This window comes from Arachis ipaensis, chromosome B07 (assembly GCF_000816755.2).
Source record: "Arachis ipaensis cultivar K30076 chromosome B07, Araip1.1, whole genome shotgun sequence".
NCBI lineage: Eukaryota > Viridiplantae > Streptophyta > Magnoliopsida > Fabales > Fabaceae > Arachis > Arachis ipaensis.
This window is the reverse complement of record NC_029791.2, coordinates 116804732-116819603: the sequence shown is the minus strand read 5'-3', so window position 1 is coordinate 116819603 and position 14872 is coordinate 116804732. Positions and strand designations below refer to the sequence as shown.

The window sequence follows — 14872 nt, the reverse complement described above, 5'->3', positions numbered from 1 at the left end:
AACTTCATATTTTATTAATATCATATAATTTTTAAATAATAAATATATTTATTTATTAAACAATATGAAATTATTTAAACACATCTAAAAATTTTAAGAGTTAATTTTCTTAATAGTAGGTGTGCACCAGTTTTTATGAAATAATTTTTCTTAAGAGTATTTGTTACATCTAATAATCTAAACACATCTTAAAATTTAAATAACTTAAATTTCAATATGTGTGCACCATTCTTTAAGAGTTAATTTTTTTTTATATACAAAAAACAAATAGATACGATACAATTTAAACAAAATAATATCTAAGTAACTTAGATCATAAATCTATAACATAAAACTATAAGAAAATGTTTTTTGAATAAAACTTAAATTTTAAATATATTAATAAAAAATTTACAATTAACTCTTACAAAAAAATAAATTATTTACTAATGAATAAAAAAATCATCAACTCATTAAAAAAATAATATTATAGAAATATATAATGAACATTTTAAAAAAATAGCTAATAGATATTATTCGACACAAAAAAAAACCTAAAAATAAAAGCCTCTTTAAAAAACGTACATAACAATTAAAGAGTTTTTAGCAAATAAGTTTTAAGCTTAAAATAAATCATTTTTTTATACAGAAGAATTGTATAATTTTTCTACATCTTTTGCTCTATGAATTTAACAAAATTTTGAACAAAAAATAAAATATAGACCCCAAATAGAATAAAAAATAAACAGAAAAAGAATACTTGTAAAACAAACCTCAACTTTTTCAACAAAGAATTCATATAGCATAGAGAAGAAACTACTTACCAAATTATATTTTTTGAAAAACTTCTTTGTAAACAACATTTGATGTGAGGTTACACACTTCATCATCTTCATTAGATAATAATATCTTCAATTCTGACCTTGTCGTCACTCTGGATATTGCAACATACAACTGACCATGAGAAAAAACTGCTGTTCGAAGATATATACCGACCAGAGCTAATGTTTGCCCTTGACTCTTATTAAGAGTCATTGCAAAACAAAGACTAACTGGAAACTGTCTACGCTGAAATTTAAACGGGATTCCAGGATCACTGGGTATTAAATTCATCCGAAGAATAAAAATTGTCACCAATGTTACTTCCGGACACAATTTCAGCACCAATAATGTTCTCCCCAAGATCTTGAACAATGAGTCGAGTTCCATTACACAATCCATTTGCTTGATCTATGTTTCGTAACAAAATAATGGGAACACCTTTCTTCAATTTAAGAGCATGTTTTGGTATCCCAAAACATGTAATCTGGTTCAAAAACTCAGTTGTCAACCAATCAGTGTCAATCCCATCTTGAAAATGACTGCAGCAAATAGAGTCAGAACTCAAATAAACCTTCTCAGGCCCAGGAAAACTGTCAACAACAAAGTCATTTATCTGTTGCAAAATATCAACAGTAGGAGCAAGTATAGCACATTCTTGAAAATAAGAAACATTACCATAGTTATCATGAATATTTGAATATATAGCTGAAACAATATCCTGAATAGGATTGTCAGTTGGAGGAATAAGTAAATCACTTGGAATATCAACAATTATTTCATCCTCCTTTTGATTCCCACAAGAACCTTCACCAATCTTTAAAATCCAATCTGAGAATTCCTTTATTTCATCCAAATTTGACAGAACAGAGTTCTTTCCCAACCTAAAATTTTTTGTCAACCACATTACCTTACAATGCTTCCAAAGAATTGATGAATTAATTGAAGCCATAACTATTTCAGCACGAGTTCCTTTTGGAATAACTGGCAACACTTGTCTAAAATCACCACCAAGAACAATAACTTTCCCACCAAATGGAATATCACGAGCCGAAGCAACATTTGAACTCATTAGGTCACGAAAAGTTCTATCAAGCGCTTCAAACGCCAACTTGTTCGTCATGGGTGCCTCATCCCATATTATTAGAGAAGCACAATGGATGAGTTCTGCTCGCTGACTATCTTTCTTAATACTACAAACAAATTCCTCATTCAGCTAAATGGGAATGCAAAACAATGAGTGCGCAGTCCTCCCATTAGGGAGCAATAAAGATGCAATACCACTAGAAGCAACATTTAAAACAATTCTCCGTTCTGATCGAAGACGGAAAGACAACAATCTCCACATAAATGTTTTTTCAGTTCCACCAAATCCATACACAAAAAAGAATCCAGATCTTTTATTGGCAACTGTATCAATTATTCTCTCATAGATCAGTTTTTGCTCATCTGTCAATTTGTCCAAATTTACATCATGTTCTTCCCGAAGTTGATCTACATCATAATTCATCTCATTTCATAATCATAGAATTTGAAAAATGGGAAACTAAATCCTGATTAGGAAAAGGCATTTGGGAAAAATCTTTCAAGCTTCTACCATTCATTTGCAATAATTTTTCAACTTCAATCAAACAAAGAACTTCAAGTTCCTCTTCTGTCATCACGAGCTCTACGAAGTAAGTAAGAAAAAAGAAAGGCACATGAATTACAAATAAAAGGTAAACTTATCATGATATAACCATCTAAAAATAAACTTATTGAATAATAATAAATAGAACAAGACTTTTGAAAAAAGACCTTGCAATTGCAACTCCCGTCTTCTATAATATAAAATGTCATCAGCTAACAATCTCCAAGTGTCTCTCCAAACCAACTCTAGTTTGTTCATTGAATTAGATGCTAACAGTGTAACAAACAACTGATGCAACTGAAAACCAGATGACAATTCTGCAGTTTCTTTAATAGCATTAATGAACTCCTGATCATCACTCAATAAACCAAGAGCATTGCACGTAGCCTTGAAAGAATCATATATAACACCATCAACAGTGCGGATGCTTTTAAAACTTTTACAACCCCTTTGAACATTGAGCAGCAAATGCAGATAAAATATCTCACCGGAACCAACATGGATAAAAGTTAGCCTTCCAATTGAGAACCCTCTCTGCCTTGGAACCCATTCTTGAGAATCACGCAAGTAAACAAAATGATTTGGAAATTCAGAATATAATAACTGATTACCATGCAGGAACTTAAGATTAGCTCGCATCCACGCAGTAAACATTATATCCTTATACTTGTTCTTCTCAACAATTTCAGGAATCTTATCATGATCATTGAATAATAGATTCTGCTTTCCAGGAAAATGGAATATCAACCGCTGAACAGATGCCCACTTATGATGAATATCAAATGCAAATAGTCTCCAAGCATATTCACAAGGCGCTAGATAGCAACTAATCATAGAATGCTTAATCTCATCAACATCTTGACCGCCATGTTCCTGAGTTTGTACATTTCTAATTGATGCAGTGACGCGGTTTGGCCCCTTGTTTATGTATTTAAATAAATACTTGATGACATTTGACTTGTTACAAAACTCTAAATTGATATGAGATCAATATTTCATAAGGAGCATAGGATTATAAGGAACAACAAATCGATTATCCACATCCACACCATTTATTTTATAAGTAATCCCCATATTTTGCCTTCTATATATTGGATAACCATCTTTACCAAAACCTGTTGCATCAACAAATTTCTTGGGATAGAATTTAGAACAGCCACCATTTCTCATGCAAGGAGAATAAGGTCTTAATTTACCACAAGGACCATGAATCATATATTTGGTAACAACACTATACAACTTTGGAAATCTAACTGGATCCGGTAACTCAGCTGATATAACCTAATCCATGATTTCAGTTGTTTGTAACCTACCCGCATTTTGAAGCTAAACCAAAATATGTGCATGTGGCAAACCGCTTTTTTGAAATTCAATTGTATACATCCCTAAACAAAAGAAAAATTTAATTTTGCATATATAACTCATTATTAAATAAGCAGAAATAACCACATAAAATTTACCGGCATTCACAGGTCCAAAGAAGACTCCATCCTTCAAATCAGCCATCAAAGATTGAATTTTCAACTCAAACAACCTACATGCAAGATCAGGCCGATCAGATATAGCAATATGAGACCGTTCAGTGTATCTTTGAAACTCCAGCCAACTCGGGTTGCAAGTTATAGTAATAAATAAATTAGGATAACCATATTGTTTGGAAATAGACATAGCATCTTAACAATTATTAAACATTATATCTTCTACCCCCAGTAAAAGAAGACGGTAACAGAATCCTGGTTCCAATGGAACACGCATCAACATTTCCTCGTTCCATGGCTTCTTCGACCCCTTGCAAGATATGAGATCTTATATTCTTCTGGTCAAATCTAATATACATAAGACGTTGTGATTCAACCATACAAAACGAATCAACAATAAATTGTTGAAATAACCTTCTAGACTTGAGTATCGTCCCAAACTCATTTTCTCGTTCTTGGATTCGAAAACAAATAAATTCCCGCAAAGAAACTCTTTGTCTTTTTGGTATATTTTCTCTACTTCTAATACAATGGTATGGTATATCTTCTTGGTATCCATCTTCACCATACGGGAATAGCAAAGGATATTGCAACGGCCAGTACAACATATGTGTCTCATGAATGCGTTTTAAGTCTCCATTTCTCCACTGAACAATAATATCACGTGCAGTATCCGATCCATCAAAATTCCCGATAATAAGACCAGCAATTTCAGAAACTGTGGGCTCATTATACACTCGAGGGTCTGCTGCTCGATGCCTAAACAAACGAATGGAAAAGCCTCAGTAGGACGTTGCTGATAGAACTCTTTTGCCATTCAAAAATATTTTGCAACGACATTATTCTCATCAAGCATCTTTAATAAATCTTCAATTAATGTTGAATCCAAAGAACCCGTACGACTGCTAAAGCTACATATAAAAATAATTGTCAAGTAGAAACATATAATAACTAATGGAAAACAAATATGAAAATACAACAATTGGGATTTCATCAACCATACTCAAACCATACCAAAAAACTCCCTCTTTATTTGACAGCTCATTCTCAGTGTCAAAAATATACAACTGAGCAAATTTTGGTTGCTGTCCAGGCACGGAAAGTAAACTACCAATTCTATGGTAATTCTGGTCACAGAGAATAAATTGCGGTGGACCTGATCCATTACTAAGAGACGTGTCAACCCTTCCACCAATAGAAGTAAAACAAAACAAATTATTATATGCCTGAATGTTCTTAAAAAAATGTTTACTCCTTGGATCATTTCCACTCAAAAGCGAAACTAACAATTCAGGTGGCTCCTTCAACAATGGCAATTGCACTTTTCCTTTAAGACAACACATTGAAAATACTGGTTGACTAACTTTAAATTCTCTGATAACACGTTCATCATACCAAAAGCCCGCACCACACCATGTGCAAGTGTAATTACAATCACCATGGTCCAAGTATCCTATTTATAAAATAATGAACATCAATGTTCTATTATATGTTGAAGGAAAAAAATTTACCGATTAACACAGAGAAGAAAGAAAAAGTATTGGCATTATTTACTAAGACCAAACACAAACCTTTCATCTCACTTGATGCAAACAATACATGGTCATTAATATCAACAAAGCTTGTGAATACATCATCAAGAATATCATGCATAACAGCTTCATCTAACAAAGAACATTTATGTAGTTATAAAAAAATAGCTTAAAGAATAAAATAATATCAATACTCATTTATTATAAACAACTATTTATAACAACATACTGAAAATACTTGCTTACACATATGTATATACCTTCATTAGTATATATTGATCCAACACAAGATAGAATACTCTGAGATAAAAAGGCCGGTTGAGCTATATAAGAAAAATACAAAAAGAAAAATAAAAAAATCTGTGAGATACCCTAGCTAAGTAATACGTCATTTGTTAAAGAAACAATAATTGAAAAAAGAATCAAACTAACCATTTCTTATTCCAAGTGTCTCATCTTTTTTCCTCTTCATTGCCAATTTTCTTCTCTTTCTAGCATCTATAGATGATTCACTCATAGTATTGTTTGGTAAAGAATAACACAAGAAACAATAACTAAATGGAATGTCCAAACCAAATAAAAAAAGAATAACCTTTGGTTTTATATGAAAGAGAAATAGACTACCCTAGTTGAATAGGGCATTTTAGCAAGTAGACCTCTTTGCCTAATAGCAATTATAGTCTACCAATTTTAATTAAAAAAAATCCTACTTTAGGAGCATGAGATGTGATGGATAAAAAAGAATGTGCTTTTTTAATACCTAAACTATATTAACCATTCTAGGAAAAATGCACCTATCAAATCCATCAAACAAAAGAAATGACCAAAAGATCACTTCCAACTTGTTATGGATAAAAAAGAATGAAATTTTTTAATACATAAGCTACATTAGCCATTCATGGCAAAATGCACCTAAGAAATCCATCAAACAAAAGAAATGGCCAAAAGATCACTTCCAACCTGTTCAATATAGATATATCAAGAAAGTACAAATCAATTCAACAACACATGAATATTCAGTCATCTAAATACCATAAAGCATTCACTTGACAAAACCACATAAGTTAAGGAATAAACTAAATTGTGGAAGGAGAGATTTTTATATCATAAAAGAGCTACTGCATTTTATTGAATTTCAAAGAAATAAGTACAAGCATAAAGGGCTAAATAGCTAATTTGCCTAGTGGCTAATGATATTGTGTCCACACCCTATCACTTAATCTATTACATGAGAAAGATGCCCAAAAAACAATCCAAACAACTTATACAAAACATGAAAACATACCCATATTCTCATCCACTACAATCTAATGCATCAAATGCTATTACATGGACACAACTAAAATACCTAATTTCCTAGATTAGTCTAATCAGTAGCTCTAGTTAGCTGCCATGGGTAGCCACCTCAATTAACCCCATGTCCAGAGGAGCCATCATTCCCCGAGCCACGAGACTCATCAGCTTCATCAAATTGCAGCCTCAAGGATCTTCTCAACCTCTTCAACGAAGGCTTCACATCTTTCTCAGCATCAATAGAGCCTCGATTAATGCCAACCACATACTGCTAGTGTAAACAATTGCATGAAAATATAAACCTAATTCGAGAGATAATTAATGAGTTCTAGTCAAAGGAACTTGATCATAAAATTAAGCGCCCTATCAAAAAAAATTGGCAACACTACTCACCTCTTCACTTTCATCAACTTCATCACATGAATTTTCAGAACTATCCACTTCATTTAACTTATCCACCACAGCATCAGCAAACTTTCTCTTGAGGAAAGGACACTATTAAATGACACAACATATTAGGTTCAATTTAAACAGAACTCAAAAAAGGGTGAAAAGTAATACAGAAAAAATAATAGAAGAAACTGGAAGCATGGAACCTTATCATCTTCATCAACTCCCAAGTCAACAACACTTGATTCCTTTTGGGTACATTGAGGCGAACTAGCAAAGAGCTCAGAGCAGCTAGAAGGATTCAATCCCAAATTTGGTGATTTGGTAACCTTAGAGGGTTCACCAAATGATCCCTCTCCTTTTGGTACAAATCCAGCCTTGGATAATACAAAGCACATCCGATATAAGACATGAATAAAGGTGGAACAACCAAAAAATGAAAAATTTAAGAAAGAATTTATTAAATAGAAACAATAGGTGCGAATTCTATTTTATACCTTTTTAGGACTCAAATCTGAACCAGAGAGCTTAAACATTCCAACTATTGCAGCATCATCACAAACACGCCTCACTGGATAACTCCCTTTGAATTTCTCCATCCCAACAGGCCTACTAAGAACCTTGAATAGCATAGTTTTCCAACAATTTCTTGGAATATAGGAGGAGACTGTGTGCCAAACACAACCTACGAACAATATAAAATAGACACAACAGAAAAATGAATCGGCAGAAACCGAAGGATAAGAAAACTCTTTAACAATAAACTCAGCAGATAAAAAGAATATAGCATTCAATTGACTTACATCAACATCCTTAAGATGTTGTTCAAACAGCCAGGCACAAGTCTTATTCAGTAAGTAACTTGCCTCACGATCAAAGAGGACAAAAATAGAAATACCAGTCGAATCCTCAACCAACACCTTCATTCTAAACCTGGATCTTTTTAAGATGCACATAAATACTGGCCTAAGATTAACAACTACGCAGAAATAATTCACTGTTTAACAAAGCACAAAGGAAGCATTGTAAAATATTTATACCTAGCAGTCACATTTGTAACATGGATGTTGCAAAATTGACAAAAGTAAATCCCAGATTCTGCCTGAACACCTCTGCCACACACACAAGCAGAGTACCACCAAGGACCATCCTCAACTATTTCAGCTATCTTCGCTAGTACAACAAAAGTTCCAGCCTAAAAATATAAGACCATGTCTATAAATGTTAAGACATTATAACCAAAGATAGTTGTAATACAAACTAAAACTGAAAAACTAAAATAAATACTAACAGCATAGTATTTTCAGGTACAAAGGAGGACAAAAAGATTAATATCGTTCCAAAATAAAGCAGTATTTACTAATGAATAGAAAAAGAAAATTTAACAAAAATTATCAAGAGTAAAGATGATAAAAAAATTAAAGTGGTTCCAACCCGGTTCTTATCATCAAGCGACTTCACAGTACACCTATGTGTGAGCTTCATAAAGTCTTCTTCTATTCCGATATTTTTTCCAGATCCAACAATGCCAATGGGTTAGGATGCACTAACTCCATGTGGAATAGAACTGTTAACAAATACAGCACCAACTTAAATAAGTAAATAATGACAGCAACAACAACAAAAAACACAACAGAAACTGCATGTACAAATATACCTTTTCCAAAAAGCTGCCACCTCTGGGATGTCAAGATTAAATCCAAGCTTTGATGCAAACATAACATTCTAAAGTCCAACTCTACCTGAAAAAAATATATATATACATTTGTTACAGGAATATAGTGGTAAAACCAAGTGAACTTAGAAAACTGACACACCTGAAATGAAATTTACATGATACAAACCTCTAAAAACCTTAACTTTGGCATGTTGTAAAACCACAACTGGCTGTTCAGCATACCCAGAAGACAGAAATCGATTAAGTTCATCAACATATTCACCAAATAAGGCATACCGAATCTTGTGACTGAAAACAACCAACAAAATCACCTACACTATTATAAACTTGACTATACAAACACACCGAAAACAAAAAAGAATCTCAATAAGAGGAAGAGGTAGAAATTAAAGAACCCTAACTCATTTTCAGCAAGTTCCATCACGGCCATCTTCATCTTCTTTCCATCTTTATCATATTCTTTCTCTTCCGACACAGAGACCAACAGACCCACCACATCTGAAATAAATATTAAAAAAAACTATTAGGAAATAATGACAATAAAGCAACATTTTACAAATCACAAAGAAATAAGACTGCAATCATTCCAGACAAAAAAGTGTGAGCAAATAGCACAACATACCAACTAAGAAATCAGAATCCTCTTTGGTTTCCAAAAGTTCAGTGAATGGAGAGATTTTACGAGCAGATTTTGGAATAAAACCGCAGATAGCATCCCTGACAGTGGTCCTGAATTGGAAAATCAACTTAAACTGATGCCTAGTGGCCCTATAAGATCCTTGGTTTGGCACAACAGAGAAGAGCTTCATGACATATACTCGACCCTCAGAGAGAAGTTGTTTGAACCTGTAAATCATAGTCTTCCGAATAGTAGCTTGTATCTTGCACCCCTACCAATCAACATAAATTATACTAAAAATCTTATAAATGACAAATCGAATAAAGAGGAAAACAAATTTAAATGAAACAAAATTTCAGATCTCAATATAAAAAAGGTAAGGAGAAACACATCTAAATGCAAAAAACAAACATCCAAAAAATTTTAATAGATTTATACCACTATAACTCATAGATTCATCAACCAAAATCATCTCCATGGAATTTGGGAGAAGCTGACCAGTGAAAGTAGGAACAGTCCAAAGCCTAATTACCCTAACTTTGAGGTTCCATGCTTCCTTCTCAGGATTAATCTTATTAACCATATCCATGGAAGTTGTCATATTGAAATGCAATTAAAGGGATGAAAGAGAAAACAGTTTTGAGTCAATAAAATAGCAACTAAGAAACACATACAATAGCAACATGAATGTGAGAAAAATCTGCCTTGATCAATGGGTTCTGCCTTTATTTATAAACACAAATCAATTGAGTAATTTGAATTTCGAAATCCATAGAACCCTTATTTTGGGAGGAAAAAAAAGAAGCAAGATAGACATTTGAAAGATATTGATGTTGATTGACCTTAGATATCAATCGAAAGATATTTGCCGGCCCCACTAAATAATCCTATATATAGGTCCTAAGCTAACAACAATTGATACACAAATAAGATGTATAAATGGTAAGCTATATTAATCCTAAGTTATCTTCTATATAAATTGTAAGTTAATAGGAGAAGAGAGGATGGGATGAGAAGAGGATGAGAGAGAAGAGACAGATAACAAAGACAACATGAGGTAACACCTAGAGAAAAGGGAGAACTAAAAATAAAAAGAAAACCTATGCATAGATTTAGGAGTGGTAGACTTAGATGAGGACACCTTTTAGTATAGACATCATTATTTGATTAGGCTTCCTATATAATTATATTTTCAATGGGAAATATATCATATTCCCAATGAAGATACACACAAGATAATTATCTATCAATGTAATGAAAAACCAAAAAACAAAGTGGCCATCAATAAAGTTCAAAAATTGTGCTCAAAAGAAAAAAAGATATACAATCAAGGAATGAAGGTATAAACAAAAGAGAGTAACAAATAAGAATACATTTTTTACTAATTTTATTTAAAAAAAATAAGAGAACAGAATCAAAGACTCAAACTTCTCAGAAAAAATATCAACATAAGCTCGATAGCTAAATAGAAAATAAAAACCTATTTTAAGTAAACATACACAAAGAGAAATATCTATTAACTTCATCAAGCAGCTCATTTTCCCTAGCAAACAGACCCTTGATAATTCAAGACGAAGGGATACAAAATAAAAAAAAAAGTATTTTAAATAGCTTACCAATAAAAATCAATTGGTGTACACTTGTACATAAATAATGCCCAGGTAATTTTGACTTTCAAAAGAGAAAAAAAAGGCACACATGTGAATTTGACACTCAATTTGGTTGTGAAACTAAAATAAATTTCTCGTTTTCTATTAAAGTGAAACTAAAATAAATACCACAAGTGATTTACTATCACAAATGAAACTAAAATAAAATTTGATGAGTATCTCCAAAATAAAAAACAAAGCAAATAAAAACATAAAAAAGAGAGAAAAACACAGAGAACAAAACAAAGAATAGTAACAAAACTTCTAAACAACTTTTAAAAATACAACTCAACAAATCTAGAACCTGAGATTCGTCTCTATAAAGTGGGATAAAATATTTCTCACAGAAATTAGAGAAACTTAAGGAGATAATGTGAACCGGCTCAATTTACATAGCATTTTCAACTATTGAATTGTAAATAGATGAAAAACTATTAGAAAAATAACGACAACAAAGCAACATTCAATAATTCAATATTTATCCAATAGTATAATACCAGAAATTTTAGATTGAAACAACTAAAGTAAAATTATAGCCTCTGTTAATTCAGAATTGAAATTCACTGCAAAGTTATTTCCAATTTCTTTACAGAAAATGCTATTATTACAAAGAAAGTAGCTAAATTTTCCTTTAAAAAAAATATCACCTTCATGGACTAAGTTTTGAATTCCAAAATATTCTTCATCTTCTTTCATCTTCTTGTTTAGTGACTAAGGCAAACCAAAGATAAGAAAGGAAGGAGTTTCAGAAGGCATAGAAAAGAAGAATTTACACCAGCAGCATCTATCCAAAGGAATTGGTGATTTCGGAAATATCACAATAAGCCATCCATAAATTCCTTTGATAAAATAATTTATTTCAAAAAGGGTTTCATCTGACTAAACAAACATATGGACTTAGCCAATTTCAACCACAAGATTACAAATAAATCTTACGGATGGACGAAAAAGCTAGATGAATGTGCCAATAAATACACAGAAATCATGACAGGATGTTTTTCCGTCATTAATGGTAATTTTGCAGTAGCAAGAAGAAATAAAAAAAAGAGCATCATATTTGGATAACAAATTATAAATGTATGCATGAAGGATCAAGGTCATGTAAGGAAATAATGCCCATGCACTATTCTACGCAAAGTCATAATACAATAGCAACTATAATTGAAATCCAAGATAAAGATGATAATAGAAACTTGCCAATCATCTCTTCATCATTTCCCGCTTTTCTGCAGCAAGCGGTTCAACTCGTCTGATTGCCTTCCTAGCATGATCATTTGAAGGATCAATTTCTAGGTTTTTTTCATATCTGTCAATTGATATTTGAAAAAATAACTAAAATTAGTGAAGTGAAAAAATTATGGTATGAATGAACTCAATGATGCGAAAAGGAAAAAAAACTGAATGGTACCAGTATGCAGAACATGTACTTCTTCATTAAGATCTAATAATAAGGAATGCATAATAATACTCATACTAGCTTTCCCTAGGTTGGCAAATACCACATAACAATGGCATCTTTCCAGTTTGAGAAACTACACTTACCCCCTTACTGTGCAAAAGAGAATAAAGTTCAAGTCCTGCTTAAAGTATAATAACCCCTAATATAAGATCTGAACTTACCAGCAATGGTTTCTTCAAAATGTTCAAGCTTTTCATGAGCTTCTCCTCTTCTTACTAAAGCTTTAATGTACACTGGATTGAGATCTAATGCTTTTGTGCATTCTTTAACTGTGTTGTCATATTTTTCCTGGGATATGTTTAGCATAAGTTAAAAGAAATTAGATTCTTGACTAAATCAATTTCAAATATAAAAGGGCAAATATGATGCAAGATTCCATACCAACTTTATCTATGATTAAAATGACTTCAAAAGATATGATTGGAAAATCAAAAAAGAAGTACGAAAGAGTTGAACCACACTTAAAAGGGTCTAGTTTGCCAAAAATGGTCCCTTGGATGGATGCATGAGGTATCTAGTTTGTGAGCTCCCATATTATATTTTTACTTTAAGCAGGCCTCTTAATTAAGTAAGTTGGGTTCATGTTTTGCTTAGACTAATTACATTTTGGAAATAATAAATATGTATATTAAAATAAGCATTATCTCAAATAACAAATTAAAACACAAAAAAAGAACAAATTAAACATAATTTCTATATAAAAAAAAGGCAGAAAGAGAAATTATTTGACTTAAGTTGCAAACTTTCTGAGCCCATTTCCTTGTCCAGAAGAACTGTGCTACAATCTCATATCATAATGCAGCAAGGATCCTCAATTGATCTTTTAAACACCTTCGTATACCAACAAATCACAATAAAAAATAATACTAAATTAACATTTACTTGAAAGATAATCAAATAAATCCTAGAAAACACGATGATAACCTTCAGCTTCAGGATAAAGAATTTATCATGTGACACCATTATTTTTTTTTCCACACAACGTGGGTCCAAATTACAGGATAAAGAGTACCTTGTTAGAGAGCGAGAGCAAGAGCGGCACTCTGGGACCAGCGTGATCAGACCCCAATATAAAAGGGGAAAAAACAAAAAATAGTTAGTTCATGTGTATTTACTCAAAACACATCAAATAAAATCCTAAGAAAACACAACAGATCAATAAGCATAACCATATATCAAAAGATAATGATACAGATTTATCATGACATCAGTTTTTTTTTTCTCAAGTTATGATAACAATACAAATCTGAAGAGATCACATAAACAGTTAAAGTTAATCCAAAATTTAACACCTCACAGATGACAAAATAGTAAAGTTAATCCAAAACATCTCATCAAATGAGTTCAGAATTTTAAAAAAATAAACTTGCTTTTTTTTAACCCAAGCAGTAATATATTTTTATTTTTAAGAAAAAAATCCTTAAGAAAACCAAAGCTGAAGTCAATTATACACAAGATAGTCTCCAAAAAAAATAAGGACTACTAAATATCTTTCAATAATTTATTGAAAATATAAGTTCTAGAGAAGTTATGTAAAAATTTAAATCAAGATTTTAAAACATGCCAAAAACACATTTTGAAAAATATAATAGTAATACTCTCAAATTTAAACGATATAAAATCACTATTAGAAAAATTAAAATAAATAAGACAATAACCCATCAATGAAATGCCAACTTCAAAATTACAGCAAGAGATTAATAAGCATAACAATATGCCAAAAGCATTGGAGCTAAAACAATAGGAAATTCATATAGATTTAGAAGAAAATAAAAACGCACCTGTAAGACAAAAAAAGCACAATGACACCAACCAAAAATTACACGTTTAACACATCACATATGGAAAAACGGTAAACTTAATCCAAAGATGCTCATCAAGTCAGTTCACAATTAAAAATTATAATTCTCCACTTTTCTTTTTCAAATCAAGCAGCAAGGTATTTTTATTTTTAAAATAAAATTCTTAAGCAAAGCAAAGCTGAAGTCAATTATACACAAGAGAATAATACAAATCTGTCATGACATCAGCTTATTTTTTTTTCTCAGGTTATGACAATAATACAGATCTGAAGATATCACATAAACAGTTAAAGTTAATCCAAAATTTAACACCTCACAGATGAGAAAACAGTAAAATTAATCCAAAACATCTCATCAAATGATTTCAGAATTTTAAAAAAATAAACTTGCTTTTTTTTAACCCAAGTAGTAATATATTTTTATTTTTAAGAAAAAAATCCTTAAGGAAACCAAGGCTAAAGTCAATTATACACGAGATAGTCTCCAGAAAAAGAAGAACTACTAAGTCTCTATCAATAATCTATTGAAAATATAAGTTGCAGAG

General features: G+C 31.5%; 2 protein-coding genes across 2 annotated transcripts; both read right to left on the bottom strand.

Annotated features, from left to right (window-relative positions):
- LOC110265137 lies at positions 1073 to 1921 on the bottom strand. Its single transcript, XM_021107952.1, has one exon. The coding sequence runs from the start codon at positions 1919 to 1921 to the stop codon at positions 1073 to 1075; it is 849 nt and encodes a 282-aa protein (XP_020963611.1).
- LOC107607768 lies at positions 9131 to 10019 on the bottom strand. Its single transcript, XM_021107951.1, has 3 exons — positions 9871 to 10019; positions 9422 to 9690; positions 9131 to 9297 (listed from the first exon to the last, which is right to left on the bottom strand). The coding sequence occupies exons 1-3, from the start codon at positions 10017 to 10019 to the stop codon at positions 9131 to 9133; spliced, it is 585 nt and encodes a 194-aa protein (XP_020963610.1).